The sequence below is a fragment of the Carcharhinus amblyrhynchos genome, chromosome 26 (genome assembly GCF_965287045.1).
Source record: "Carcharhinus amblyrhynchos chromosome 26, sCarAmb.v2.hapA, whole genome shotgun sequence".
NCBI lineage: Eukaryota > Metazoa > Chordata > Chondrichthyes > Carcharhiniformes > Carcharhinidae > Carcharhinus > Carcharhinus amblyrhynchos.
In genome coordinates, this window is record NC_137349.1 from 17,091,961 (window position 1) to 17,118,592 (window position 26,632).

General features: G+C 40.1%; 1 protein-coding gene and 1 non-coding gene across 4 annotated transcripts in view; both read right to left on the reverse strand.

Annotated features, from left to right (window-relative positions):
* The window catches only part of stk11 (serine/threonine kinase 11), a 136,526-nt gene extending 111,738 nt beyond the window's left edge, over positions 1-24,788 (reverse strand). For all 3 annotated transcript variants that reach the window (XM_080212850.1, XM_080212849.1, XM_080212848.1), the window contains exon 1: positions 24,350-24,788. In XM_080212850.1, coding sequence (XP_080068976.1) covers positions 24,350-24,717 — 368 coding nt within the window. In that variant the 5' untranslated portion in view covers positions 24,718-24,788. The remainder of the gene's footprint in view (positions 1-24,349) is intronic.
* LOC145358951 (U6 spliceosomal RNA) lies at positions 14,642-14,746 on the reverse strand. The gene has a single exon (XR_013889539.1). It is a non-coding gene; the product is annotated as a U6 spliceosomal RNA (small nuclear RNA).
* Positions 24,789-26,632: the final 1,844 nt, after the last annotated feature.

A 26,632-nucleotide genomic window follows, 5' to 3' on the forward strand; every position in this document is an offset into this window, starting at 1 on the left:
CAGTCCTTTCCTCTCTAAATGCCTGTAGATCCTGTCTCTCAGAATATCTTCTAACAACTCACCCACTACAGACGTTAGGCTCACCAGTCTGTAATTCCCAAGCTTTACCCTGCAGTCCTTCTTAAACAAAGGCACAATATTTACTACCCAATCTTCAGGCAGCTCACCTGTGGCTGTTGATAATTCAAATACCTCTGCTAGGGGATCCGCAATTTACTCCCTAGCATCCCACAACATCCTGGGACACATTTCATCGGTTCCCAGGGGTTTATCTACCTTGATACACTTTAAGACTTCCAGCACCTTCTTCTCTGTAATATGTACACTCCTCAAGACATCATTACTTATTTCACCAAGTTTACTAACATCAATGCCTTTCTCAACAGTAAATACCAATGAGGAATATTCATTTAGGATCTCATCCATCTCTGTGGATCCACACATAGATGACCCTGTTGATCTTTAAGAAGCCCTACTCTCTGCTAATTACACTTTTTGCCCTTTATGCATTTGTGGAAGCCCTTAGGATTCTCCTTTGCCTTATCTGCCAAAGCAAACTCATGTTCCCTTTTTGTCCTCCTGACTTCTCTTAACTCTACTTCAACACCCTCTATACTCTTCAAAGGATCCACTTGATCTCAGCTGCCTATGCATGTCATATGCCTCCTTCTTCTTCTTGACCTGGGCCTCAATATCCTGAGTCATCCAGGGTTCCCTATTTCTACCAGCCTTGCCCTTCACTCTAAGAGGAATGTGCTTACCCGGAACGCATTTTTGAAAACCTCCCACTTAGCAGTCATTCCTTTGCCAGCCAATAGAACTCCCCCAATCAACTTTTGAAAGTACTCATTGGCTTCAAAACATTTTGGCGCATCCTTTGTTTTGGAAGTACCAGCCCAAAAATGCTACAGTTTTCAAATTTTTTGGAACTCATGGAAACTCAAGGTTAGCTACTATTTTTGTGAGGCTAATGGCAAAAAGGTGAAAATTGTTCAGTTACTTATGCCTGGGGGAATTCACAATGAGTATCTCTTGCTTATCACAAGTTTCTGAATGATTCCCACTTAAATAAAGGCACGAATGTTGTTCTCACCCACTCTGCAACCATGACGGATTTAATGGAGGACATGGTGAGGAACAATGCAGTGGAAGCCAAAAAACTCATGTTCCCCGCAGGTGTAAAATTACGGCGGAATATGCACTCCTGCTCATCATTGTGGGTTGCTATTCCTGTCTGAAGTTGGTCTGAAACTGTTTTGCATCCTTTAATGGGATGCAGATTAACGCCTCACTGGAAATAACCCCCTTATCCAATTATTCACATCACCAGCAGTTCCGAACACATGCCACACTATCAGAAGGAAGTGGTTGCACTAGAGAAGTTGCAGAGGAGATAGGATCAGGGCTAGAGTATTTCAGTTTTCAAGAGAGACTGGATAGGCTGGGATTGTAAAATAGGAATTAGGAGCTAGAGTACGTAAATTCAGCCCTTCGCACCTGCTCCGCCATTCAATCAAATCATGGCTGATCTCTCCCTGGTCTCAAATCCACCTCCCCATATCTCTCTTTCCCTTTTTTTGTTGGAAATATGTCCATCTCCCTCTTGAAACTATTCAACGATTCAGACTCCACTATGCTCTGGGACAGCGAGTTCCATAAATTGTTTTCCTTGGAGCAGAGAAGGTTGGAAGGAGGAGGAAGAGACCTGATTACGATATGTAAAATTATGAGATAGGGTAGATAGGAAGGAACTTTTCCCCTTAGCAGAGGGATCAATAACCAGCAGGCATAGCTTTAAACCAAGGGGCAGGAGGTTCATAGGAGATCTGAGGAAAAGCTTTTTCGCCCAGAGATTGATGGGTATTTGGAACTCTCTGCCTAAAAAGGATGGTAGAGGCCAGAACCCCCAAAATATTTAAATCATATTTAGATGAGCACTTGAAATGCCAAATCATACAAGCCTACAGCCAAGTGCTGCAAATGGGATTAGAATAGATGGGTGCTTGATGGCTGGCATGGACACGATGGCCGAAAAGCCTCTTTCCATGCTGTAATACTCTATGACTCTATATTTTTAATGTGGTGCTTATATTTCAACAGTAGACACACTAAAGTGAAAAGTTTCATTATAGTTTGCCAAAGATGTGCAGGTTAGGTTGATTGGCCATGCTAAATTGACCCTTAGTGTCTGGAGGATTAGCGGGGTAAATACTTAGGGTTACAGGGATGGGGCCTGGGGAGGGATTGTTGTCGGTGCAGACGCGATGAGCCAAGTGGCATCCTCTGCACTGTAAGGATTCTATGAATTAAAGCTATAAATACAATTTTGCCTTGTTAGCGAACATCTAGAATTAAGATGGACAATTTGGGAATTTTAGCAACAAATAGGCAAATTAATTCTCTAAAAAACATAACACATTTCCAAGTTTGTGGATTTTGTTGGAACTGCTTCAGATGCAAGATGCAGTAAATGGAAATATGATGTGGCAGCTGCTTCAGCAACATGTTGAAGGCAAAGAAATAAAGTCTACTCAGAAACAAGCACCATATTAATTTGCTAGAATATAATGGGTAGAATTTAATGGTCCCCCACCAGCGGGTTTGCAGCCAGGGGTGGGGGGCCTGTAAAATTTCAAAGCTAGCTGTCCTGTTATTCTCTCACCTGCTGAAACGGTCATTAGTTTTATGTGGGACAGTCTAGGCCCACTATGGTTGGCTCAAGTTAAGAACTATGACTGGAGTGTGTAAGAACCATCTATCTTTTACATTTCAGAACTAAATTAGTGCATCAAATATCATTTTAACTGCAACAAAGAGTTTCAACTCTTTTTTTCAAAACAGGAGCTGTGGGTCAGAAAAGACAATTTTTTTTAAAGTTTTACAACCAGACTTTTTAGTCAACACAACATCCTAAGCAAATTGATATATCCATATTTCAATGAATATACTTCAAATGCACTTGGGAGGAAGAAAAGGCAAAGAAGAAACTAGAAGCAGTAGTAAGCCATTCAGCCCTTTGAGCCCGCTCCGCCATTCATTTTGATCATGGCTGATCAAGTTCAATATCCTGATGCCCTGCTCTCCTCCTCCTCTCCCTCCCCTTCCCCCGCCTCCTCAGTGACAAATTCCTCCTCACCTCAGTTCTAAAAGGTTTACCCCTTATCCTCAAACTATGGCAAAGCTTTCCATCTTGTCCTGATGAGTACAAGACAAAAATTTTTTGCATCCTGAATGATGCATTTCAAATGTGGTTTATTAACGAAGAATAGGTGATGCCATATTTAAAAATGAAATGTACTAACTACTGAAGCACAACAGCAACTCTATGTCCGATCCATAGGAAAAATGCATTTAGTTATGAATTTTCCCATTTTATTTTATAATGACTATAAGTCAAGGCAGTCCAACGTTTAAGATTATTTCACGATTGGTATGCAAAGTGCCTCTATTAAACTATCGGTCCGAGTTGTACACGTAGAAACATGGCCAGAATCCATATCAAATCAATAAAATGATTTTTCTAAAACTTAAAAGGTTTGATTTTAAAATATATTTAACAGATAATTACAAAACAACAAAAAATACAGGTATAATTTTATTGTGCAATAAACGGAGAAAACAAACTTGCAATATAGCCATCATTAACCTTCCTTTAACTATCTAAAATAACAACTCACTAGCTGACATTTGTCAGTTCGCACTGGAATGCACAGCGCCTGCATAAACAAAGTCAAGCTGCAGGAGGCAAACTGGGCATAGTACAATTTTCTCAGCTCAGCCAAGTGAGGAATAGCAATCTCACAAGGAAGCAGAAGCATCATTACTGAAAATAAAGTTAACAATTCGCATACAAAGTTTAATGATATTAAACCTTGACTCTGCTTCACCCAGAGTATATTAAAACAAGTACTTAATTAACATCTTAACATCGTTGAAGGAGAGAACTCTGGCTTTCCAAATGACCTAGCCATAACTCAGGACAAGAAAATTTAAAGAATAAATGAACATATGATTCAAAAACAGGAATAGGCCATGTGGCCCTTAGAGCCTGCTCCACCATTCGCTCAGATTACAGCTGATCTGATTATGACCTCAAGTCCACATTCCTGCCTAGCCCCAGTAACTTTTGATTGTCCTGTTGGTTAAGATTCTCTCTCTGTCTTAAAGTATTAATGACCTTGCCTCCAGCACTCTGTGGAAAGATCCTATGATTCACAACTTTCAGAGTAAGAAATTCTGCTCATCTACGTACAAAATAGAAGAGCCCTTAATTTAAAACTGTGTTCCCTGGTACTAACATCTTCTATTCGGAGAATGGCCTTTTCAGCATCTACCCTGCCGAATCCTCCTGAGGACTTAACCTTGCAATAAAATCAGAGAGCAGGGTTGGGAGATTAAAGTGCGCAAGAAAGAGCGAGATTGAGATGGGAGCCAAGGAGATAAAGGGCACAAGAAAGAGCGGGCCACAGTGGATGAAAAAAAGAGCGCTGTTGGTGAGGAGTCACTGAGCAGCATCTGGGAAAACTCAGCTTGGTCACCATAACCCATGAGGGGATTGCAGAGGACCTAGTGCTCAAGCAGAAGAACAGCAGTCAACAAATACCAGCTTAAAGTGACTTGAGACCAACCAAGTTAGTTGATTGGTGAGTAAGCCCTGATGAGTATTTTTAATCCATTAAAATCAGTAGAGTTGGGACTGAAAAAAATGTATGTAACAGTAATGTTCAATTATAATGGAAAATGTTTGGTAAGAAACAAGGTTGCTAACAAATGTAAATAAGATCCCTAGCTAATGCATTTTTGTTAAAGGAGTACCTAGCTTAATCAAGAAGGACCTCAGACCGATGATATGCTCCTATTGCACAATGTGGGAAATGACCATGCATGTAGAAGGTGTGTCCAAATGCAACTTCTAGCTCACTGGATTTCAAATCTGGCACTGCAGGTGGAATTACTGTGGAGCATCTGCGACACTGAACAAGTCATGAATAGTATGTTTAGTGAGGTGGTCACACTGCAGGTGAGGACTACACAGGCAGAAACAGAATAGGTGACCATCAGGAATAGTAAAAGATTCAGCAAGGTGGGTCTGTTGCTCACAGGGTGGGAGGAAAATGAATGGCAGGGGTATAGTGATAAGGGATTCAATAGTTAAGGGCATAGACAGATGTTTCTGTGACTGCAAACGTGAATCAAGGGTGGTATGTTGCCTCCCTAGTGCCAGGATCCAGAATGTCACGGAGTGGCTGCAGAGCATTCTCGGGAGGGAAGGTTACCCGCCAGTGATCGTGATACACATTGGTCCCAATGACATAGATAAACTAAGGGATGAGGACCTGCATGCTGGAAATGTTAGGAAATAAATTTAAATGCATGAAAAGTGTAATAACCGCAGATTACTCCCAATTGAGAGCAGGAATAAGAGGATAGAGCAAGTGGAACATTTGGCTGGAGAGATGGTGTAGCCAGGAGGGATACAGATTCTTGGGGCATTAGGACTGGTTCTGTGGAAGATGGGACCTGTACATAAGAACATAAGAAATAGGAGCAGGAGTAGGCCATCTAGCCCTTCGAGCCTGCCCCGCCATTCAATAAGATCATGGCTGATCTGTCAGTTCCACATTCCCGCCCTCTCCCCATAACCCTTAATCCCCTCTCTTATCAAAAACCCATCAACCCGCGTCTTAAAAATATTTAGCGAGGTAGCCTCCACCACTTCAACGGGCAGAGAATTCCAGAGATTCACCACCCTTTGAGTGAAGAAGTTCCTCCTCAACTCCGTTCTAAACCAGCCCCCCTTTATCTTGAGGCTGTGCCCCCTAGTCCTACTATCCTTTCTGAGCGGGAAGAGTCTCTCCACCTCTATCCTATCCATCCCATTCATCATCTTGAGATAGTGCATTTAGGGAGGCTGAACAGTTAGAGAGAATATACAATAAATGGGAATATACTAAGAGGGTTACATGAAGTGAGAGATCTTGGCATACAAGTACATAGGTCCCTAAAAGAAGGCATATAGAATGATTTCCTTTATTAGTAGAGATGTAGAATATAAAAGAGTATAATGTTGGAATTGTAAAAAATACTGGTGAGGCCACCATTAGCCTTTTGTTGCAATTCAGGTCATCAAATTACGGGAAGGATGTAATTGTTCTGGAAAGAGAATGCCGAGAAAGTTTTATAAGAATATTGCCAGGGCTAGAAAAGTGTAGCTATGAGGAGAGATTGGATAGGTTGGGGTTATTTTCCCTGAAACAAAGAAGGCTGAAAGGGCGAGTTGATTGAGATGTGCAAAATTATGAGGGGAAGAGAAAGAGTGGAGAGAATAAAATTGTTTCAGTTGGCAGAGAATTCTAGAACCGGGGGGCATAGATTCATGTGGCAAAAGGCGTAGAGGGGCCATGAAGTAGATTTTTTTATGCAGAGGGTGGTTGGTGTCTGGAACTCGCTGCCCGAGTTGGCGGTGGAGGCAGAGCCCTAAACTCCTTCAAAAGGGATCTGCACCTTAAGTACTGTAAGCTATAGGGTTAAAGACCAGGTGTCCTCAGGCTGGCATGGACAAGATGGGCTGAATGGCCTCCTTCTATGCTACAACTTGGCTCTAAGATCACCTCTTATTGTTCTGAATGCCAGTGGATACAGGCCCAACTTTTCCTTCTAAAATAATGCTTCCCTATCCCTCCCAGATATTATTTGAGTAAATCTTCTCTGAACTGCTTATAACCCACTTATACCCTTTTTAAATGAAAACAAAACTGTACACAGTATTCCAGATGCAGACTCACCAATATCCTGTACAACTGCAGCAAAATATCCCCCCCCCCCTATATTCCATTACACTTGTTATAAGCAACAATACTTAAGTTGCCTTTCTAATCACTTCCTGTAAGTGCATACTATGTGATTCATGCACCAGGATACCTAGATCCCTCTGTACCTCAAAGTTAAGCAATCTCTCTCCACTTAAGTAATATGCTGATTTCCTATCAAAGTGAACAAGTTCACCTTTTTTCACATTATGCTCCATCTGCCAAATGTGTGCCCACTCACTTAATCTATCTATATCTCTTTGCAGGCTCATGTCCTCTTCTCAACCACTTCCCTACCTATCTTTGTGTTAACAGCAAATTTATCTACTGTATATTTAGCCCCTTTATCTAAGTCATTGATATAAATTATAACCAGTTGAGATGTCAGATCTGTAGCACTCCCATTTCTCACAATTTATGTTAATGACTTGGATAAAGACAATACATCGTAGCTAAATTTCCCAGTTCACTTTTGCTAGCTCTTTATTGTATTATAATTGTCCTTATTTAAGTTTAAAGGCATTCTTTTCACCCTCAAACAAAGTGAAATTCAATCATGTTATGATCACTGCTACTTTCGCTAGGAGGTCATTAACTAATTAAGATTGGCTGAATTTAGAGAATATATTAGAGAATGTTCTTGCATCCACAAAAAGCTAAAAAAAAACAACAATGAAAGATTTGGGTTTCTTACTGAGCATTTTCTCGAAGTTGTGTTGAGAAATCTACATCTTCACGAACTGTATTTTTCTTTTAAAATTTGGAAGGATATTGCATTATTTGAATACTTGTTTTTTTTTCAAAAAGTCCAAAGATGTGCAGGTTAGGTGGACTGGCCATGCTAAATTGCCCATTAGTGTCCAAAGATGTGAAGGTTTGGGGATTAGCCATGGTAAATGCGTGGGATTATGGCGATAGGGTCGGCGAGAGGCCTGGGTAAAATACTCTGTCAGAGAGTAGATGTAGCCTCGATGGGTCAAATGGCCTCTTCTGCACTGTAGGAACTCTATGATCCTACGGTCTTAAGTTCACATTGGGCTGTCAACAAGAATGCTTTTTTCAGGAATGTACAAGATTTCAGCTACCTGATCAGCATGGTCTTTGAAGGTAGAAGAGCTATTTGTTTGAACTGGAATTATTTTAATTATTGGATAAAAACTGGTTTTAAGCTTTAAGGCCTGGAGATTTACTGAAAAATCACCTGAAGAGAGATGGTTTAAATTTTGATCCTGTTGTTTTTGAACTCAGTTTTGGGAAATAAGATGAGAAAGAAAGCTGCCCTAACTTGCCCTCTCACTGTCTTAACTGAAACAAAGTAGTTGGTAATATCCAACTAAGAACCTTCAGCTCAATGGAACTTTCTATCTTTGAGAACCCAAGAGGCTAAGACAAAAGGGATCGATCCTGCTATATCATCTTCCACATCAAAGCTGGTTTAGTGAGAAATCCAGACATCTACTAGGACCAGCTTTCACTCCAGGGAACTCCAGACTGATGGTGTCAAAACCATCAAACCTTAGTCTTTCGTTTATTAAACGGATCCTCCAAAGCTCTCCTCTGCAGAGACCTGATTTGTCCTTTAAAGTCTTATTTATTAGTGTCACAAGTAAGCTTACATGAACACTGCAATGAAGTTACTGTGAAAAACCCTTAGCTGCCACGCTCAGATGCCTGTTCGGGTACACAGAGGGAGAATTTAGCATGGCTTACGCACCTTTATTTGTGCGTGTGCATGCTGGGGTATGTTTAGAAAAGAGTAAGTAAAATTATGTTCACCATGTCTTGCAACTTCCTTTAAAAAGTAAGCTTTATTTTATAATAAATCATTGAGTCTATTGAAGGAAGCCTGGTTAAAATCTCTTTTAATCTCGGACTAACTAACGAGTGAAGTAAACTTTTAAATTAATGGTATGACTAGTGGAGCAATGAAACTAGATAAACTGCGCATTGTTCCCATATCAGTTAGAAATCATAGAAACCCTACAATACAGAAGGAGACCATTCAGACCATCAAGTCTGCACTGACAATAATCCCACCCCTATCCCCACAATCCCACACAGTTACCCTGCTAATCCCTCTAATCTACATATCCCGGAACATAAAGGGGCAATTTAGCGTGGCAGGGTGGGGTGGGGGGGAGACAGAGAACTGGAGCACCCGGAGGAAACCCATGTGGACAGGGGGAGAATGTGCAGACTCCACACAGACATTAACCCAAGACAGGGATCGAACACAGGCCCCTGGAGCTGTGAGGCAGTGGTGCTAACCACTGTGCCACCCCACAACTATTACAGTTGTAACAGTTGAACAAATAGATAATAATTCTAAGTGAATGGCATTACTTGGAACAAGGGATGTGCGTATCACTGATTTTTCAACCAATGAGAACGTCTGCTGCTAACATTGGACCCTGTGGGCAGAAGATGTTTGTCAGCTAAACCTAGATGATGGCAACTGACAATCAATTTACTACTAGAAAAAAAATGCATCCTGGATAGTGCTACATCATCAGCAGCTTCCTAAAGACATACAAATACAGCATGGGAAGCAAGGGGAACAAAAATCTTTTTATAATCCAACAAATTGCTAAATGAAAGGAGGAGCATTTCAGGGAGAAAATAATGAACTTTTTTGCTTAAGCAAGTTGTTGAAGTAACAAACAAATAACATTACAAATATTAATAGACTCACATCATTCAATATCTATAAACAGGTAAGATTTTTACCAGTCATGCACGATACATTGCTTCAGTAAATTCACATTATTAAATGTATGGGCACAAAAAACAACCAGCCTATATCCTTTTGCAGTCAATCACTATCCTGCTCATAATAGTGGGTCAGCACATGGAAGTCTATGGTAGCCTAGTGGTAATTTATCAAAATTTACTGGTTCCCACAAATTGGAAAACAGCAAACGTGACAACACTGTTTTAAAAAAAGGAAGTAGGCAAAACGCGGGTAACTATAGGCCGGTTAGCTTAACTTCTGTAGTAGGGAAAATGCTTGAATCTACCAAGTAGCGAGACATCTGAATATAAACTGTCCCATTGGTAAGACGCAGCATAGGTTCATGAAGTGAAGTTACAGTTGACTAGTTTGGTGGAATTCTTTGAGAACACTGCATGCACAGTGGACAATGGGGAACCTGTGGATGTAGTATATCTGGCTTTCCAGAAGGCATTTGACAAGGTACCGCACCAAAGATAAGATAAAGGTGCACAGTGTTATGGGTAACATATTAGCATGGATAGAGGATTGGTCAACTAACAGAAAGCAAAGAGTGAGAGTAAATGGGTGTTTTTCTGATTGGCGATCAGTGACTAGTGGTGTGCCTCGGAGATCAGGGACTGCAACTGTTTACAATTTACATAGATGATTTGGAGTTGGGGATCGTGTAGTGTGTCAAAATTCGCAGATGACACTAAAATGAGTGGAAGAGCAAAGTGTGCAGAGGACGCTGAAAGTCTGCAAGGGGATACAGATAGTCCAAGTGAGTGGGCAATGGTCTGGCAGATGGAGTACAATGTTGGTAAATGTGAGGTCATTTGTTTTGATAGGAATAACAGCAAAAGGGACTATTATTTAAATGGTAAAAAAATTGCACCATGCTGCTGTGCAGAGGGACCTGGGTGTCCTTGTGCAAGAATCACAAGGAGTTGGTTTGCAGGTGCAACAGGTAATTAAGAAGGCAAATGGAATTTTGTCCTTCACTGCTAGAGGGACGGAGTTTAAAAAGTTATGGAGGTTATGTTGCAGCTGTATAAGGTGCTGGCATGGTCACACATGGAATACTGTGTATAGTTTCGATCTCCTTACTTGAGAAAAGATGGGGGGTGCAAAGGAAATTCACTAGGTTGATCCCAGAGTTGAGAAGGTTGGCTTATGAGACCGGAGATATACTCATTGGAATTCAGAAGAATGAGAGAAGATCTTATAAAAACATACACAATTATGCAGAGACTAGATTAGATAGCAGGGAAATTGTATCCACTGGCAGGTGAATCTAGAACTAGGGGAATAGCCTCAAAATAAAGGGAAGCAGATTTAGGACTGAGTTGAGGAGGAACTTCTTCACACAAAGGGTTGTGAATCTGTGGAATTCCCTGCCCAGTGAAGCAGCTGAAGCTACCTCACTGAATGTTTTTAAGGCAAGGATAGATAAAATTTTCAACAGTAAAGGAATTAAGGGTTATGGTGAGCAGGCGGGTAAGTGGAGCCGAGTCCACGAAAAGCTCAGCAACAATCTTATTGAATGGCGGAGCAGTCTCGAGAGGCCAGATGGACTACTCTAGCTCTTAGTTCTTATGGGCGAGACACAGGGAGAAAAACGGGGCGAGACACAGGGAGAAAAACGGGGCGAGACACAGGGAGAAAAACGGGGCGAGACACAGGGAGAAAAACGGGGCGAGACACAGGGAGAAAAACGGGGCGAGACACAGGGAGAAAAAAAGAGAGAAAGAGCCGTAACAGTGTCACATCAGGTTACTGAGAGATGTATCCTCATTATGCAAGTTAAAAGTAACAGCTCCTAATAAGGAAAGTCAAAGATACAGCTATTTACAACCAGAATCTACATTGCAAATTAACAGGCAGTGAGGTCACTGGGAGGAGTTCAAGTGGATCGAACTTTCACTTCAAAGGATTGAAGCACAATTCATATCCTGTCCTAATCACTATGTAATTTATGTCCAAAATGCTTACAGATCTTTGATGCTAAATACAGTATGGATCAAAGTAAATAAATCCACACATATTTCTCAATTTTTTGTTTTCTATTAACAGGACACAAACTACTAAATTATTTTTTTCTCTGAGAGACCATCTTACTTGTACCCTATTAACCACTCTGGAATACATGCTGCCTGAAGCAAATAGAGGACAACTTTCCCCTAACATTACCGACAATAGGTGCGAGAGGAAAGAGAAAGCAACACAGACGAAACCACCCTACTTTGCCTGTCGGGAAGATAGCCACATTTCACTAGCCAATTTCCCACATTCGCGTAACTTTGATTAGAAACTGAGCGGAATGTGAATAAACAAAACTGCATCGTTCAACTTCAGAGTTCTGAATATTTGTGATATAACATGCTTTTCTGCCCCCACAAAAATTGTGCAGTGTACATCGTACTTACCCTTAGTTACTCAAAGTTAGCAGAGAACATGATAGACACTACAGAGTGGTGAGAAATGTTGTAATCAAACTGCAGAGATGATCCAATCACATATCTACATCCAGGGTTGCATACTATGTTTGTGGCCTGGATTTCTAAACTTATGTTTTTTATGATTCATGGGGCAAGGATGTAGACGTATTTGGATGGATGGATGTAGCTGTTACTGGGGGCATAACTTTAAGGTTCATGGTGGGAGATATAGAAGGGATGTCCGAGGTAGATTCTTTACTCAGAGTGGTTGGGGTGTGGAATGCACTGCCTGCTGTGATAGTGGAGTCGGACACTTTAGGAACTTTCAAGTGGTTATTGGATAGGCACATGGAGCACACCAGAATGATAGGGAGTGGGATAGCTCGATCTTGGGTTCGGACATAGCTCGGCACAACATCAAGGGCCGAAGGACCTATACTGCGCTGTACTGTTCTATGTTCTATGAAAGGACTCAAAGCTGCTAAAATCCAAAAACAAAAATACATATCATTTTTGGGAAGTTACTATATATAAAGCAAGAATGATCAATTCTGAATGCACTTTGGATCAAAAATGAAGAGCAATCTGAGCAAAAACTAGAAATTCATCATTGATGATCCAGATTCAATCTGCTGAGCATGATTCTTCATCCTACATTTCTCAGTTTTTTTTAAACTTTGCACTACACCAACAGCTGGCTGAGTTTCAGAAGAAAGACTAGCTTGTTTATTAATTCCTTTGTGGGACATGGCCGTCGCTGGCTGGCCATCATTTATTGCCCAGCCCTAGCTACCTGTGAAGGGTAGTTGTAAGTCAACCACATTGCTGTGGGTCTCAAGCCATATGTGGGCCAGATGAGGTAAGGACAATAGATTTCCTTTCCTAAAGGACATCAGTGAACCAGATGGGTTTTATCCAACAATCAACAATGGTTTTGTGGTCATCAGTAAATTCTTAGTTCCAGATTTTTTTAAAATTCATTTGAATTCCACCATCAGTCGTGGCAGGATTGGAAGCCGGGTCCTCAGAACATTAGCTGAGTTTCTGGATTAATAGTCTAGCGATAATACCACTAGGCCATCGCCTCTCATGATGAAATGCCCATTTTCGAAATAGGGACCGAAGCAAATAGAGAACGTCCTATCATTTAATTTATGCTTAGTAACTAAACCAAATGGGATATGTTGTTTGTGAATAAAATAGTATATATTTAATTAATGAAGCTGCGAGAAAATGTTTATGTTTCGAATGTCATTTTTTTGTTCAAACATGGATTTGAATCCACCTAGATGCCTTCATGCTGTGACTGCTGCAATTATCTGGCATGAAACAAGTTGGATAGACTCTATACATGAGATGCAAATGGTAATTTTAGCTTGATCACCTATTGAGGATGTGGGAAACAGGGGAAATGTGAAAACAGTACAGGAGGAAAAGTTGGAAACATGCTAGTATAATGAGTTTTATTCTTCTGGAGTTTAAGTTTCAAAGAGCAAAGAAAGCTTTGCTTTCCATCTCACCTACATAATATCTAACCTAGGGTTGTTTCATGGTCTAACAATGGACACCAAAATTAGACAAAATGTTCGATTATTCTGCACTCATGTCTTTCAAATTAATTAGCAACAAAATATTGTACCACAGGCCTGATCAAGCTAATGTTTTAGCAAATTTCTTTAAAGTTATGAGGAAATATGATTTATTAATATATAAATCTACATTAATAACCTTTTTATGACATTTATAGTATCTCAAAGTACTCAAAACAGGGAGAAAAATAAAGAAGCAGAGGCTAAGGTGCAACAGCCAAATAGGGCAGCTAGTTTTGCTGATAGAGAGCTCAAGGATATTCCTGTTTATGCAGGATTGATGCCTGCAGTTGAACAGTATAATAGCGGTTGAGGTATCAAAGGCAATAACAGAGAGAAAGTTAGGTGTGGTTAAATGCATACGAAAACTGACTCTCTACTTAGAGATTACGATGAGAAACAAAGACAAGGATGGAGTCTTGAAGCACTGTCCACACATAAAATGCAAGTGCCAAATTTGAAGTTGTTCTGCAGTCACCAGCTCAATCTTTATTTAATGCTACTCTAAAAAAACACAAAAGTTAACAGATAAAATAACAAGTGTAATCATGTAAACCACTTAGCATAAAACTAACAAGAGATAACTACGTTGAAGTAGACGGTTCATTTGTCTGTCGTAGGTGAATTGTGAAACAAGAGTTCACTCAGTTCACACGCATTGCATATTGTTGCTGCAACGAGGGTCAAAGAAGATCAGCTTTACATTAATGATAATACTGTTCCATAGCTGTTACAGCAGATTAACGTGTCTATTTTAGAACCTTTAAACAACAACCACTAAACTGCTACACAAAGTTAATATTTCAGTTAATAAAGCAGGTTAAACTGATACTTTCATGATTTGTCAGTAATTTTTCAATCGGTTACGAAGTAACCAACCATAGTCCACAAAGAACCACAGGTATCGCTCTCCATGAGATGGAGAAAAAAGTATTGAGATTATTGACTAGGGGCAACATTCCTCAAATATGGGGCAAAGTGAGGAGACAAACTTCCATGAACTACCTCAGTCGGTACAGGAAAGGAACCTGAACCACTGGCATCATTCAGCATCACACTCTTAATCTAGCCAACTGAGATAACTGACCCTCACAAAATATGGAACGCTTCACAAATTTGTATGTCACCTGGCACAGAATCATGTTAAGCTTCTCTATTTTGTTCCAATTTTAGCATACATGCTGCAAAGTAACCCATAGTCAGCACTACTCAAGTAATAAAAAGTTGAAACTTTGTTCATGTAGAAATAATCCTCAGCTTTGCTGTGACAAATAATATGGCACCAACTATTACTATGTGTTGAAACAGGAGATTTGCTCTACAAAGCAAATTTTTTTCTTGGTTAAGAATCTGAACACTCCAGACTACTCTCTATGCCAAGGTGGTGATTTCTGATTATGCCAAAATGATAGCTCAAAATGATTCCTCTGCCTTAAAAATATTTGTTGATCCGAGTTCCAAAGATTCACAATCCTCATGAAAAAATTCTCTCTTACTCAGTATTAAATGGAAAACAGCTTATTTTAAATTATGTCCTCCAATTCTAGTTGTTCCCACTAGGGGAAACATCCTTTCAGCATTCACTCCATCAAGTCCCCTCCGGATGTTATACGTTCCCATAAAATCACTTCTCAATCTTCTAAACTCCAATGAAGACAGGCCCAGCCTTTCCAAACTTTCCTCATAAGATCCCTCCCACCCCCCCCAATCTCAGGTTTCAGTTGAGTGTACCTTCTCTGAACTGCCTCTACTGCATTTATATCCTTTCCTAAATGAGACCAAAACTATACACAGTACTCCAGATGTGGTCAAACCAATTCCCTGTACAGCTGCCACAAAACATCCCTATTTTTATATTCAATTCTCCACACAATAAATGACAACATTCCATTTCCCTTTCTAATCACTTGTTGTACCTGCATATTAACTTGGAGATTCATGCACCAGGGCACCCAGATCCCTCTTTACCTCAAAGTTTAGCAATCTCTCTATTTAAATAATATGCTGCTTTTATTACTTTTCCTGTCAAAGTGGACAGGTTCATCTATTCCCACATTATATTCCATCTGCCAAATTTTTGCCACTCATTTAACCTACGTCTCTTTGCAGACTCCTATGTCCTCTTCATAACTCACTTCCTTGTCTAATTTTGTCTCATCAGCAAGTTTAGATACCGTATATTGATCATTTCATCCAAGTCAGTAAATGGTAAATAGTTCAGACCCCAGCAATGATTCCTGTGGCGCTCCACTCATCACATCTTGTCAACCCAAAAGTGATTCATTTATCTCTAATCTGCTTCCTGTTAGCTAACAAATCCTCTATCCGTGCTAATATGTTACCCTCTACAAGCTCATATTTTGCATAGCAACCTTTAAGATGGCATCTTAAGCTACCTTCTGGAAATCAACATCAACTGGTTCCCTTTATCCATGCTGCTTGTTATTTCCTCAAAAGAACTCCAATAAATTTGTCAAACAAATTTTCACAAAACCATGTTGACATTGCTGAATTTTATTGAGATATGCAAGTGGAACTTCAGAAAAATAACACTTCATTAATTCAAAATAGATGCTCCCATACTAACCTCAGTGTCAGCTATCTCCAAACAAGACATAATCTTGTTTTATTTTTAATTCGTCATGGAATGTGGGTGCAGCAGGCTGGATCAGCATTTATTGCCCATCCCCAATTGCCCTAAACTGAATGGCTTGTTAAGTCATTTAAGAGTCAAACACACTGCTGGGGATCCGTGGGCCAGACTAGGTAAGGCTGGCAGATTTCCTTCCATAAAGGACATAAGTGAACTAGATAAGTTTTTAAGACAATCGTTTCATGGTCACGAGCCGATTTCAACGTCTGCCGTGGTGGGATTCAAACCTGGGTCTCTAGAGTACTAGTCCTGTGACAATAACACTACTACCTCCCTAAAGTGACATTAGGTTACAATCAGCAACCATTTCATTGAATGGCAGAAAAGACTCAAGAGCTTCTGGGAACCTATTTGATTACCTTGTGAACAGATTGTCAATCAAGCACAAATTATTTGCCTCTAAAATGAAAGCAAAATACCATGGATGCTGGAAATCTGAAATAAAAACAGAAAATGCAGGAAAAACTCAGCAGCTCTGGCAGCATCATCTATGTAGAGAAACGGAGCTACATATTCCAAACCTGTACGTTCCAAATCTGTTCTTCTTCAAAGAAGAACCATACAGATTCAAAACATTAACTCTGATGCTGCTGCAGATGTGACCAGACCTGCTGAGTTTTTCCAGCAATTTCTGTTTTCATTTTAGTATACCTCTAATAAAGCCTCAACAATTAATGCTAATATTGTCATGCTCGGAAACCTCAGATAAACTTCTGGAGCCTCTTCATTTGCAGTTAAATCAATATTCAACCAAGATTTACTTGCACAGAAATTCATACCAACATGTAGTATTGGGTAGCAGCAGGAGTTTACTTTTAATTCCTTGTGAAAGCTTATCAACATGACTAAAATGGCTCACAGATGTGCCAGATATCATTTATTATTGTGAATGCTAAAGACGTTCTGAAAATCTGCATATGGAGTAGTAAAATCACTTTGTTTTTACTTTGTTGGCCACTGTCCGAATAGGTATGTGGGAAATCAAATCACATTATTCAGCAACAAAACACTGGTCAATATTTGAGAAGCATCTCACAAAAAGTGACGCTAATGGATCTTCCTTTCCATTTTTGTTACTTTGTTCTTTCATCATGATCTATTTCAATGATGAAAAGTAAATATGTAATTTTAAGTACTAGGTGCTTAGCCCATTTTATAATGCACTTCAAAGTGCTTTCTCAACTACATTAAAAATGAATTTTAATAATTAAACTTTGTATCTTAACTCTAAACCAAAAGTTAGCATGTAAAGCTTTCCAACAAATGCAGGAAGGCACACTTAAATGAAAATGGATACAGGTCTACGGGAATCACCTCATTTGGTTACATTCCTACTTGTCCCAACACAGCCAACACTCTCAGGCAATGCCTTCCTTTCTAGTCCCTTGCACTTTTATCTTCAGAGCATCCAGACACTGATTTTCAGCTTTTCCTCAATTATGTTGCGTTGACCATAAACTCAATAGAGACGGGAAGGAATTCTATATGTAGATAGATGACCCAGCTTTAGCTAGTCAGTCACTGTACTGCAAGACTGTGGTCCATCATCAAGTTGTGAATGAGGTAGAAATTCCTTTGCTTTGGAAGACCAAAAATATTGTACTTAGCAACACCACCACACCCCCCTCCCCTCCCCACATCCCCCCCACCCCTCCCCGCACCCACCACCACCATCACCAAACCTCACTGATGTCTTGTCAATTTTTCCCACATTCAGACTGCTGATTCATGCTTTTTGTCACCATGTCCCAGTCACCCCAGGGTTCAGCTTTAAACCCAACATCTTATTCTAAACATTGTGACAGAAGTCCCAGGATGAATTAATATTTGTAAAGCATTCAGAAGTTTGAAAATCACTATGTTACACTATGAAATGGTGTCAGCCTTCCTTGTACTACCTTTAAGTTTAACTGTTATCTTGAAAATGCTTCGAGACTGTTCCGATTTAGCTGCTTCAATGATCAATTCCTCAAGTACATAAATACCATTTTATTAATGCTGTGATATATAAGCAGTTTTGACTTCAATATATGCTGGAACAAAACAAGCTCAGTCTTTCTGGAAAAGAGATGCAGGTATTGCTGAGCAATTGGAGAAACAATCAGTAAGGTGCATGACCGTAGCAAAGTCGCTAATATAACATGCAGGTATACAGTAGAGAAATGGGAGGTCTTGTGGCACAGTGAGTAGTGTACCTGCCTCTGAACCAGAAGCTCTGGGTTCAAGTCCAATCCCTGGACCTGACAACTAAGGAAAATGCATTCATAAGTTGAGAGTTGGAGCCTCGACTATCACATCTACTGCTCCAGACTACAACATGCAAGGGAAAGTGCATGCTGGCACAGCAACTTGGACTCACCGAGTGATCTGTAGCACAACACAATTACAGAGAGTGAAACACAAGTCAAAGAGCAACAGCGGTACATATGGAATACCGATTTACACTCCACTTTGAGTAGCAAGTACATTAAGGCCACCATTCTAGTTAAGCACATTCTGATTTGAAAGACAGCTAAAGATACTCGAGATTAAGGCTGAAATGTTTACATTGGAAAAAAGTCAATTCAGAAGATAGCAAAGCTTTGCAAGGATAGCGCACAGGAGGCCATGAATGTGACAAATGCAATTGTGAAGGCTGAGATCAATAGATAAAGGTGCCAAGGGATATGGAACAAAAATGGTTAAATAGAGTTGCATTAAAGATCAGCTATAATGTGAGTGGAGGAAAAGACTTCAGGGGGTGAACGGTCTATCCCTGTCTCTGTTATAGAAGTGTATGTAAAAAGTACCCAAATAACTGTTCGACGCAACTATAAACTGATAATGATTCTATGATTATAGGTATCATACAGACAAGCTCAGAAAAGGGCAGGTGAACAGTTTAAATTCAACTATTTCATACAATGGTCAATGTGTGAAAGAGTGGCTATCATCAAATTTCAGAGGGCACTGAATAATTCCTTTAGCAAAGCAAGCTCTTCATAAACAGCCTAGTGTTGCAGTTTTTTGCAAAAACTTAGGGATCATTCAGATATGTATACACTCTTCTTAGCAATCCTGTACATTTGGTTGCTAAAAATTTGAATTCTCTTTCAGAAACTATCAAAGGGTGACCAAAAATTAAGGAGGGTGAAATTAGAGTATGAAAGAAAACTGGAAAGAAATACAAAAATAAGCCATAAAAGCCTTTACAAGTATACGAAAAGGAAGGAAGTAGCTAAAGTGGGCGTTAGTCCATCAGAGGATAAGACTGCAGAATTAATAACAGGAAACATCAGAGGTTTGGAACATGTATTTGTCTCAGTTTTCACAGTGAAGAAATAAAATGCATCCCAAGAATCGTGAAAAATCAAGAGGTAAATGGGAAGGAGAAACTTAAAACAATTATGATCATTAGAGAAAAGCACCAAGAAATCTAACTGGACTAAAGGCTGATATGTTCTCTCAACCTGATGGTCTGTATCATAGGGCCTTAGAAGAAGCAGCAAAAGGGATAGTGGATGCATTGAAGGTAATCTTCCAAAATTTCCAAGATTCTGAAAAGACCCAGCTGACTGGAAAACACAAATAAAACACCTCTATTCAGGACAGCAAGGAGACAGAAAACCTCGCCTGGTCAGTTAGCTAAACCTCTGTCTTTAGGAAAATGTTAGATCTATTATTAAAGAGGTAATTGCAGATTTTTGAAAATCCTAATACCATGAGGCAGAATAAACAAGATTTTGTGAAAGGGAAATGAGGTATGACAAATTTATTAGAATTCTTTGAGGATATAATATGCAGGGTGAATAAAGGGAAGCTAGTAGATACAGTGCAAATGAATTACCAAAAGGCATTCAATAAGGTTACAACACAAGATAAGGGCCAAGAGCTCATAGTGGTGAGATGATATATTAGTGTGGATAAAGGTTAGGCTTATAGACTTGAGAGAAGTTGGTAATTTTCAACTTGGCAAACTGCAACTGGTGGAGTACCACAGGAAATAGTGCTCAATCGTCAACTATTTACAATCTAAACATATGTTAATAACTTGGACTGTATTGCCACCAAATTTGTTGATGATACAAAACTAGGTAGGTAAGCAAGTTGTGAGGAGGATACAGAGTCTGCAAAGTGATTTAGATAGGTTAAGTGAGTGGGAAATAAATTGGCAGATGGAGCATGTGAAAAAATGTGAACTTGTTCACTTTGGCAGGAAAAATAGAAAAGCAGAATATTATTTAAATGGAGGGACTGCAGAACTCTGAGGTACAGAGGGACGTGGTGTCCAGGTACACTATGATGCAGAAAGTTAGTTTGCAGATACAGCAAATAATGAGGAAGGCAATCAAATGTTGGCATTTATTGCAAGGGTGAAGTGAAGTACAAAATTAGGGAAATCTTGCCACAGCTGTAGCAAGGACATTTGAGCGATCACACCTAGTGTGCGCAGTTTTGGTTTCCTCAGTTAAGGAGGGACGCACTTCCAATGGAAGCAACTCAGAGAAGATTCACTAGGTTAAACCTTGGCATGAAGGGGTTACCATAAGAGGAAAGGTTGAGCAGATTGGGCTTATGAGAAATTATTTTATTGAAATACAGAATGGAGGCAGTTTAACAGGCTGAGAGGATGTTTTTCCCACATGGAGGAAAGAAGAATCAGTTGGTACCACTTAAAAGTAAGAAGTCTCCCTTATTTAGGACTAAGGTGAAGAGAATATTTTTTCCTACATCAGTGTAGTTAGCCTTTGGAATTATCTTCCATAAGACACGAATGGAGTTTGTTTCACTGAATATAGTCAAGGCTAAATTAAACAGGTCTTTGATCAGCTAAGGAGTCAAAGGATTTTGAGGGCAGGCAGGAAAGTGCAAATAAGGCACTTCTTATTGAATGGCAGACAAACTCAAAGTGTTGAGTGGCATATTCCTGCTTCTATTTTTATGTCATAGAGTTGTAGAAGTTTACAATATGGAAACAGGCCCTTCAGCCCAACTTGTCTATGCTGCCCCTTTTCTTAACCCCTAAACTAGTTCCAGTTGCCCACATCCCTCTATATCCATCGTATCCGCTATACCCATCTTATCCATGTAAGTGTCTAAATGCTTTCTAAAAGACAAAAATTGTACCCGCCTCTACTACTACTACTGGCAGCTTGTTCCAAACACTCACCACCCTGTGTGTGAAAATATTGCCCCTCAGGACCTCTCCCCTCTCACCATAAACCTTTGCCCTCTCGTTTACCACTCCCCTACCTTTGGGAAAAGATATTAACTATCTAGCTGATCTATGCCTCTCATTATTTTATAAACCTTTATAAGATTACCCCTCAGCCTCCTATGCTCCAGAGATAAAAAGTTCTAGTCTACGTCCTACGTCATGTTCTTAATTCCAGAAAGGAAACAACTTGCATTTATTTTAACCTTTAACTTAATAAAACATTCCAAGATACTTCACAGCAATATTAACAAACCAAATTTGATACTGAGCCACATAAACAGTTTTAAAGATGGGTGACCATAAGCTTGATGAAACAGATTGGTTTTACATCACATCTTAAAGGAATCAAGATTTAGAGGTTAAGAGCTTTATTTTTTCCAAATTCATTCCTGTCATATCGAGCCACTGCTAAGGCCAGCATTTGTTCTTAATCCCTAGCTGCCCTTGAACTGAGTGGCTTGCTCAGCCATCTCAGAGGGTAGTTAGCTGACAGTCTGGAATCACATGTAGGCCAGACCAGGTAAGGTGGCAGGTTTCCTTCCCTAACTGGCATTAGCGAACTAGATGGGTTTTTACAACAACTGATGATAGTTATCAAAGGATTGTAGGGCTGGAGGAGTTTGTAGAGCTCTCAAGAAGCAAGGTCACAGAGGGATTCAAACACAAAGATGAGAATTTTAAATTCAAGATGTTGTCTGGCCCAGAGCTGCCATAGGTCAGCGATCATGAGGGTGACAGGTGAACTTTGAGAGAGTTAGGGCACGGGCAGCAAAGATTTTGATGAGCTGATGTTTATGAGGGGTGGAATGAAGATGGGCAGTTAAAAGAGCACTGGAGTAGTCACTTCTAGAGGATTACAGCAACCAATGGGTTGAAGTAGTATGTGCACTTAATTTGAATCAAATGTTTAATCTGTAAGGCTATCACAATCCAAGTGTACTTTAACAATGATTTGTAGTACTAATATGTTTTTAAACAACAAGAACCAACATAAACACAATGAAAAACTATTACGAAAGCCTATTCAAAAAGGTGACCAAGTTAGAAAACAAAACTTATTCTTGTCTCTTCAATTCCGTGCAGCAGGCTCGTAAGTCCAAGTTTCTAGTAAAGCAACCAACATGTATCACTGAAAATTTAGCTCATCAAGAATTTAAAAAATGTACTTATCTGTGCCAAAACAAATTTCATGCTAGCTAACATGGGCGAGGGGAGGTAAGATATTTCAACCAAATATTTTGTAAAAAAAAGCAAAGCATTTTTATTTCAAAACTCCATCTGCAGCACAAGTGCATTTTTTTGAATTTTCACGTCTCTCAATTATTTTGAGGAGTTAAATGTTAAATTGTCTATATAATGGATGTAAAAGTGTAAAACACAATAAAGAATTTCTATGGGTTACTAAACAAAGAATTAGCGATGTCAAAATCATCAGCTCAGAAAATCCCATCCCTTCCTCCAAATCCCAAAATCATCTACGCTTTCCTCTTTAGTTTCAAGGGCAATGAGTCCAACAGAACTCACTTATCAATCTGCCTAGGAAACATGTAGGTGCAGACTCAGAGGACAGCTCTAAATTCACAACCATACAACTACTCATCAAAAACTAAATCTTGCCTTGAGTAAAGCAAAATCATGATTATAAATTAACCGAGGAGTCAAGTGAAGGAAAGTTCCTAATCTACTTGTTTGGCAAGTTAAAGAGAGATACATTTTAACAGGAACAATGTAAAATCAATGGTACAGAGATATTCAGTCCTTAAACCTTAATTGAGGCATTATTTTCCATAATTAAACTGGGGGAACATTTCTCTTCTAAACAGAGTAGTTTGCTTCATTGTTAAGGCAAACTTAATTCTTAAGAAAATGCAAATCGTCATCCAGAGGTTGAGATTTTTAAACCACAGAAAGAAACAGGAGGTAAAAAGTTGCAATATGCAACTGACTGAATTGATCTTTGGGTTAAAAGTAAAAATTGTGCCAAAGTTAAATAACATTCATTCCACATACTGGAAAAGTAACAATGGCTCCAAACTAAGTAGCAAATCAGCCGGCAGCTGTACTTTCTTATGCTTTACTTCCTCTTTCTCCACTCCACTTATTGGACATGTAAATAGAAACAACTGTCCGGTGGAAAATTTAATCTGTTCAAATTATTAATCTCATAACATTATTGTTGTTATGGGATTGGTGAATACAATTACATTTATTCCTTCCTCCCTTGATGGAAAATAGATGTCAATTGATTAAACACCTACTCCTAGAATATCATTTTGACAGTCAATTAAAAAGGAAGGAAAGATTGAGAGAAGCACCAAAACATTGCCTTTGTCATGAGTGTTGAGTTTGTTTTTCTCCAAAAAGATCTAATCATCAGTATTTCAAACCAACAAACAGTTGACTGCAGTAACAGGAGATCCTGCTTCAGCTCTTGGTGCCCCTTTCCATTTGGGAATAAGAACCGACTGGTTGATTAGTCAAAAGTACAAAATGAAGATGGAGGTGGGCTGGGGGGAGGGAGAGACTCTAGCCAACTTATTAAAAGTCCACTACCAGAACTTCATTATGATGATCAATTAAAAGGAAGAGAGAGAGGGAGAAAAAAATTGAAAGAGGCACCAAAACACTGCCTTTGTCGCGAGTGTTGAGTTTGTGTTCCTCCAAAAGAAAAGATCCAATCATCATAATTTCAAACCAACGTACAGGTTGGCTCCAGTAATAATATCTTCTGCGTGATCTCTTGGTGCCCCTTTCCATTTGGGAACAAGTGCCGACCGGTTGATTTGTCAAAAGTACAAAGTGAAGGCTGGGGGGGGGGGGGGGGAGAGAGATTCCGTCCAACTGCCTCTGGCTTCCAGTGATTGAGGTGGGAACTGTCAGTAAACATTGCTTGGCAGCTTCATGAACATCTGCAACATCTACACTCCCCCCACCCACCCCGTCCACTTACTTTTTCACGTTGGCTTCCCCGTTCGGGATCCTCCGCAGCTTTTTCTTCTTGAGGATCTTCACGGCCCTCCTGCAGAGGGTCTCAGAGTCCAGCATCTCCTTGACTTTGCCGTAGGAGCCCTCGCCCAGGAGGTCGCCCATCAGGTACTTGCCGATGATCTTGGCCCTCTTCTTGCGCGGCTGGTAGATCACGTCGGTGGAGTCGATCCGGTGGATGAAAGTGTCCACTCCCATCAGGTCGTTGTCGCTGATGTAGTCGATGACCTCGTCCATCTCGACATAGTCTCGGAAAGGTGCCAGGATAGGCTCGGACTCCTCGGGCTCCTCCGGCTGTTGTTGTTGGGGTCGTTGTTCCGCTCCATGCAGCATCGCCCCTCTCCTCCCTCCTGCAGGAGTTCAGTTGTTAGGCAGCCGCCATTTTGTTTACCTGCCTCTGAACAACTCTGGAGTTGCCGTTGCGCGTCATCCCCTCCCTCCCCGCCCCCCGGGTGGATTCTCCCTTCCGATTGGTCGCGTGCTTTGTCCATCAAAGGTGTTACCAAGCAACGCCTGCCGCATCACGCCTTCCTATTGGACTGCGATCGTGTCAATCATCCGGGTTACCCGGCGACCGGCGGTGAGGGCTCGCCCACCTGCGCGTTCTGTTGGCCCGGCGCTGCGACGAAAGGCGGCCTTTGATTGGTTCATATCTCTGTCAATCAGATTCCTCCCAGCCAATCAGCATATTGCCCTCCCCCCATTCTAAAATTCCACGCTCCAAGTGATCTCTTGCTCACATCACATCCACTTCCCTGTACTGGGCAGGGACATGTTGTTGGACTGATCCTTGTCCAGTCCAGGGATTTAATATAGTTATGAGGGAGGGAGGGAAGGAGTTATTTTTAGATGCCACATTCTGCCAGACTTTGAACTCAATGCTCTCTAAATTAAAAATGTTTGGCCAAGACCTTTCATTGGTGAAAGCAGCTAGTGAAGCAATGATATAGTAACTGAGGCAATGCTTCTCTTTGTTGGCTGTTGCAAAGTTTTAATCTAAATTCAACGTAAAGAAAAACATTGCAATTTGAAGGCACAGTGGGCATAGACCACTAATGTGGCAAAATTTTTCAGACTTTTCTACAATCAGAATTGGAAGTTTTGCAAATTGTCAACCCCAGAATTTATCTTGACAAGTTCCCCAACGCAGCAGGTGAATGACTGGGCAGAAATTGCTAAATCTTGGGTGACACTTCTGGGCTGCCTCACTGTGGCTCCAAGAACCTCTGGCACTTAGGGAGAGAAAATTTGTTGTTCAAGATTATGTTAAGCGCAATTTCATTCATTCTTTTAAACAAACAGTGCATTCTTTAAAAGTGCACAATAGGATTGCATAACTTCTCAATGTCATTCATTGTACACAGTGTTTGCAGAGCTGCTGAAGTGCCTTGCAACACATTTTACCTAATTGCTTTAATTTATTTTAAACCATTTTTATGCTACTTCAAACCTAATCATTTGATTTGACTCCTTTTTCAGGATGTATTCGTATAAAACTAATATGTAGATCAATGTAAAACTTGTGTTTCGCAGAAAGTCTCAACATAAGTATATATTTGAGCCCTTTGATCATAACTTGCACGAAAAAAGTTTACAGTGTTATGAGAGAATGGATCCCTTGACTTAAACAGGCCCTCTTCGTTCTTGTACAGAAAGCATAGAGATCATAGAAACAGTGCAGCAGGAGGCCATTCGACCTAATAAGTCTGCACCGAAAACGATCCCACCCAGGCCCTATCCTCATAATCCCACATATTTACCCTGCTAATCCCTCCAAAGTACAGATCCCAGAACACTAGGGGGCAATTTAGCATGGCCAATCAATCTAATCTGCACATTTTTGGAATATGGAAGGAAACCAGAGCACCCGGAGGAAACGCACACAGACACAGGGAGAATGTGCAAATTCCCAAGTGACCCAAGCCAGAAGTCAAATCCAGGTCCCTGGAGCTTGAAAATAGCAATATGCAACTGACTTAATTGAATTAAAAGTAAAATAAACATTGTGCCAGAGTTAAATAATGTGCTAACCATTATGCCACCGTGCCAAGTCACACTCCAGTATTACTGGAATGTAACGCAATGATTTGCAATGTTAAGGGGCAAAAATATGAAATGCTTTGCAGTAGAAATAGAACCTGAGTAGAAATAGCAATAAGATTCCATTGCAGTATCTAGAAAAATAGGTTGAGTGTTGAAGGAATTTTGATGTTTTTAAACCTGTCAATTTGGCTGTTAAATTTTACAA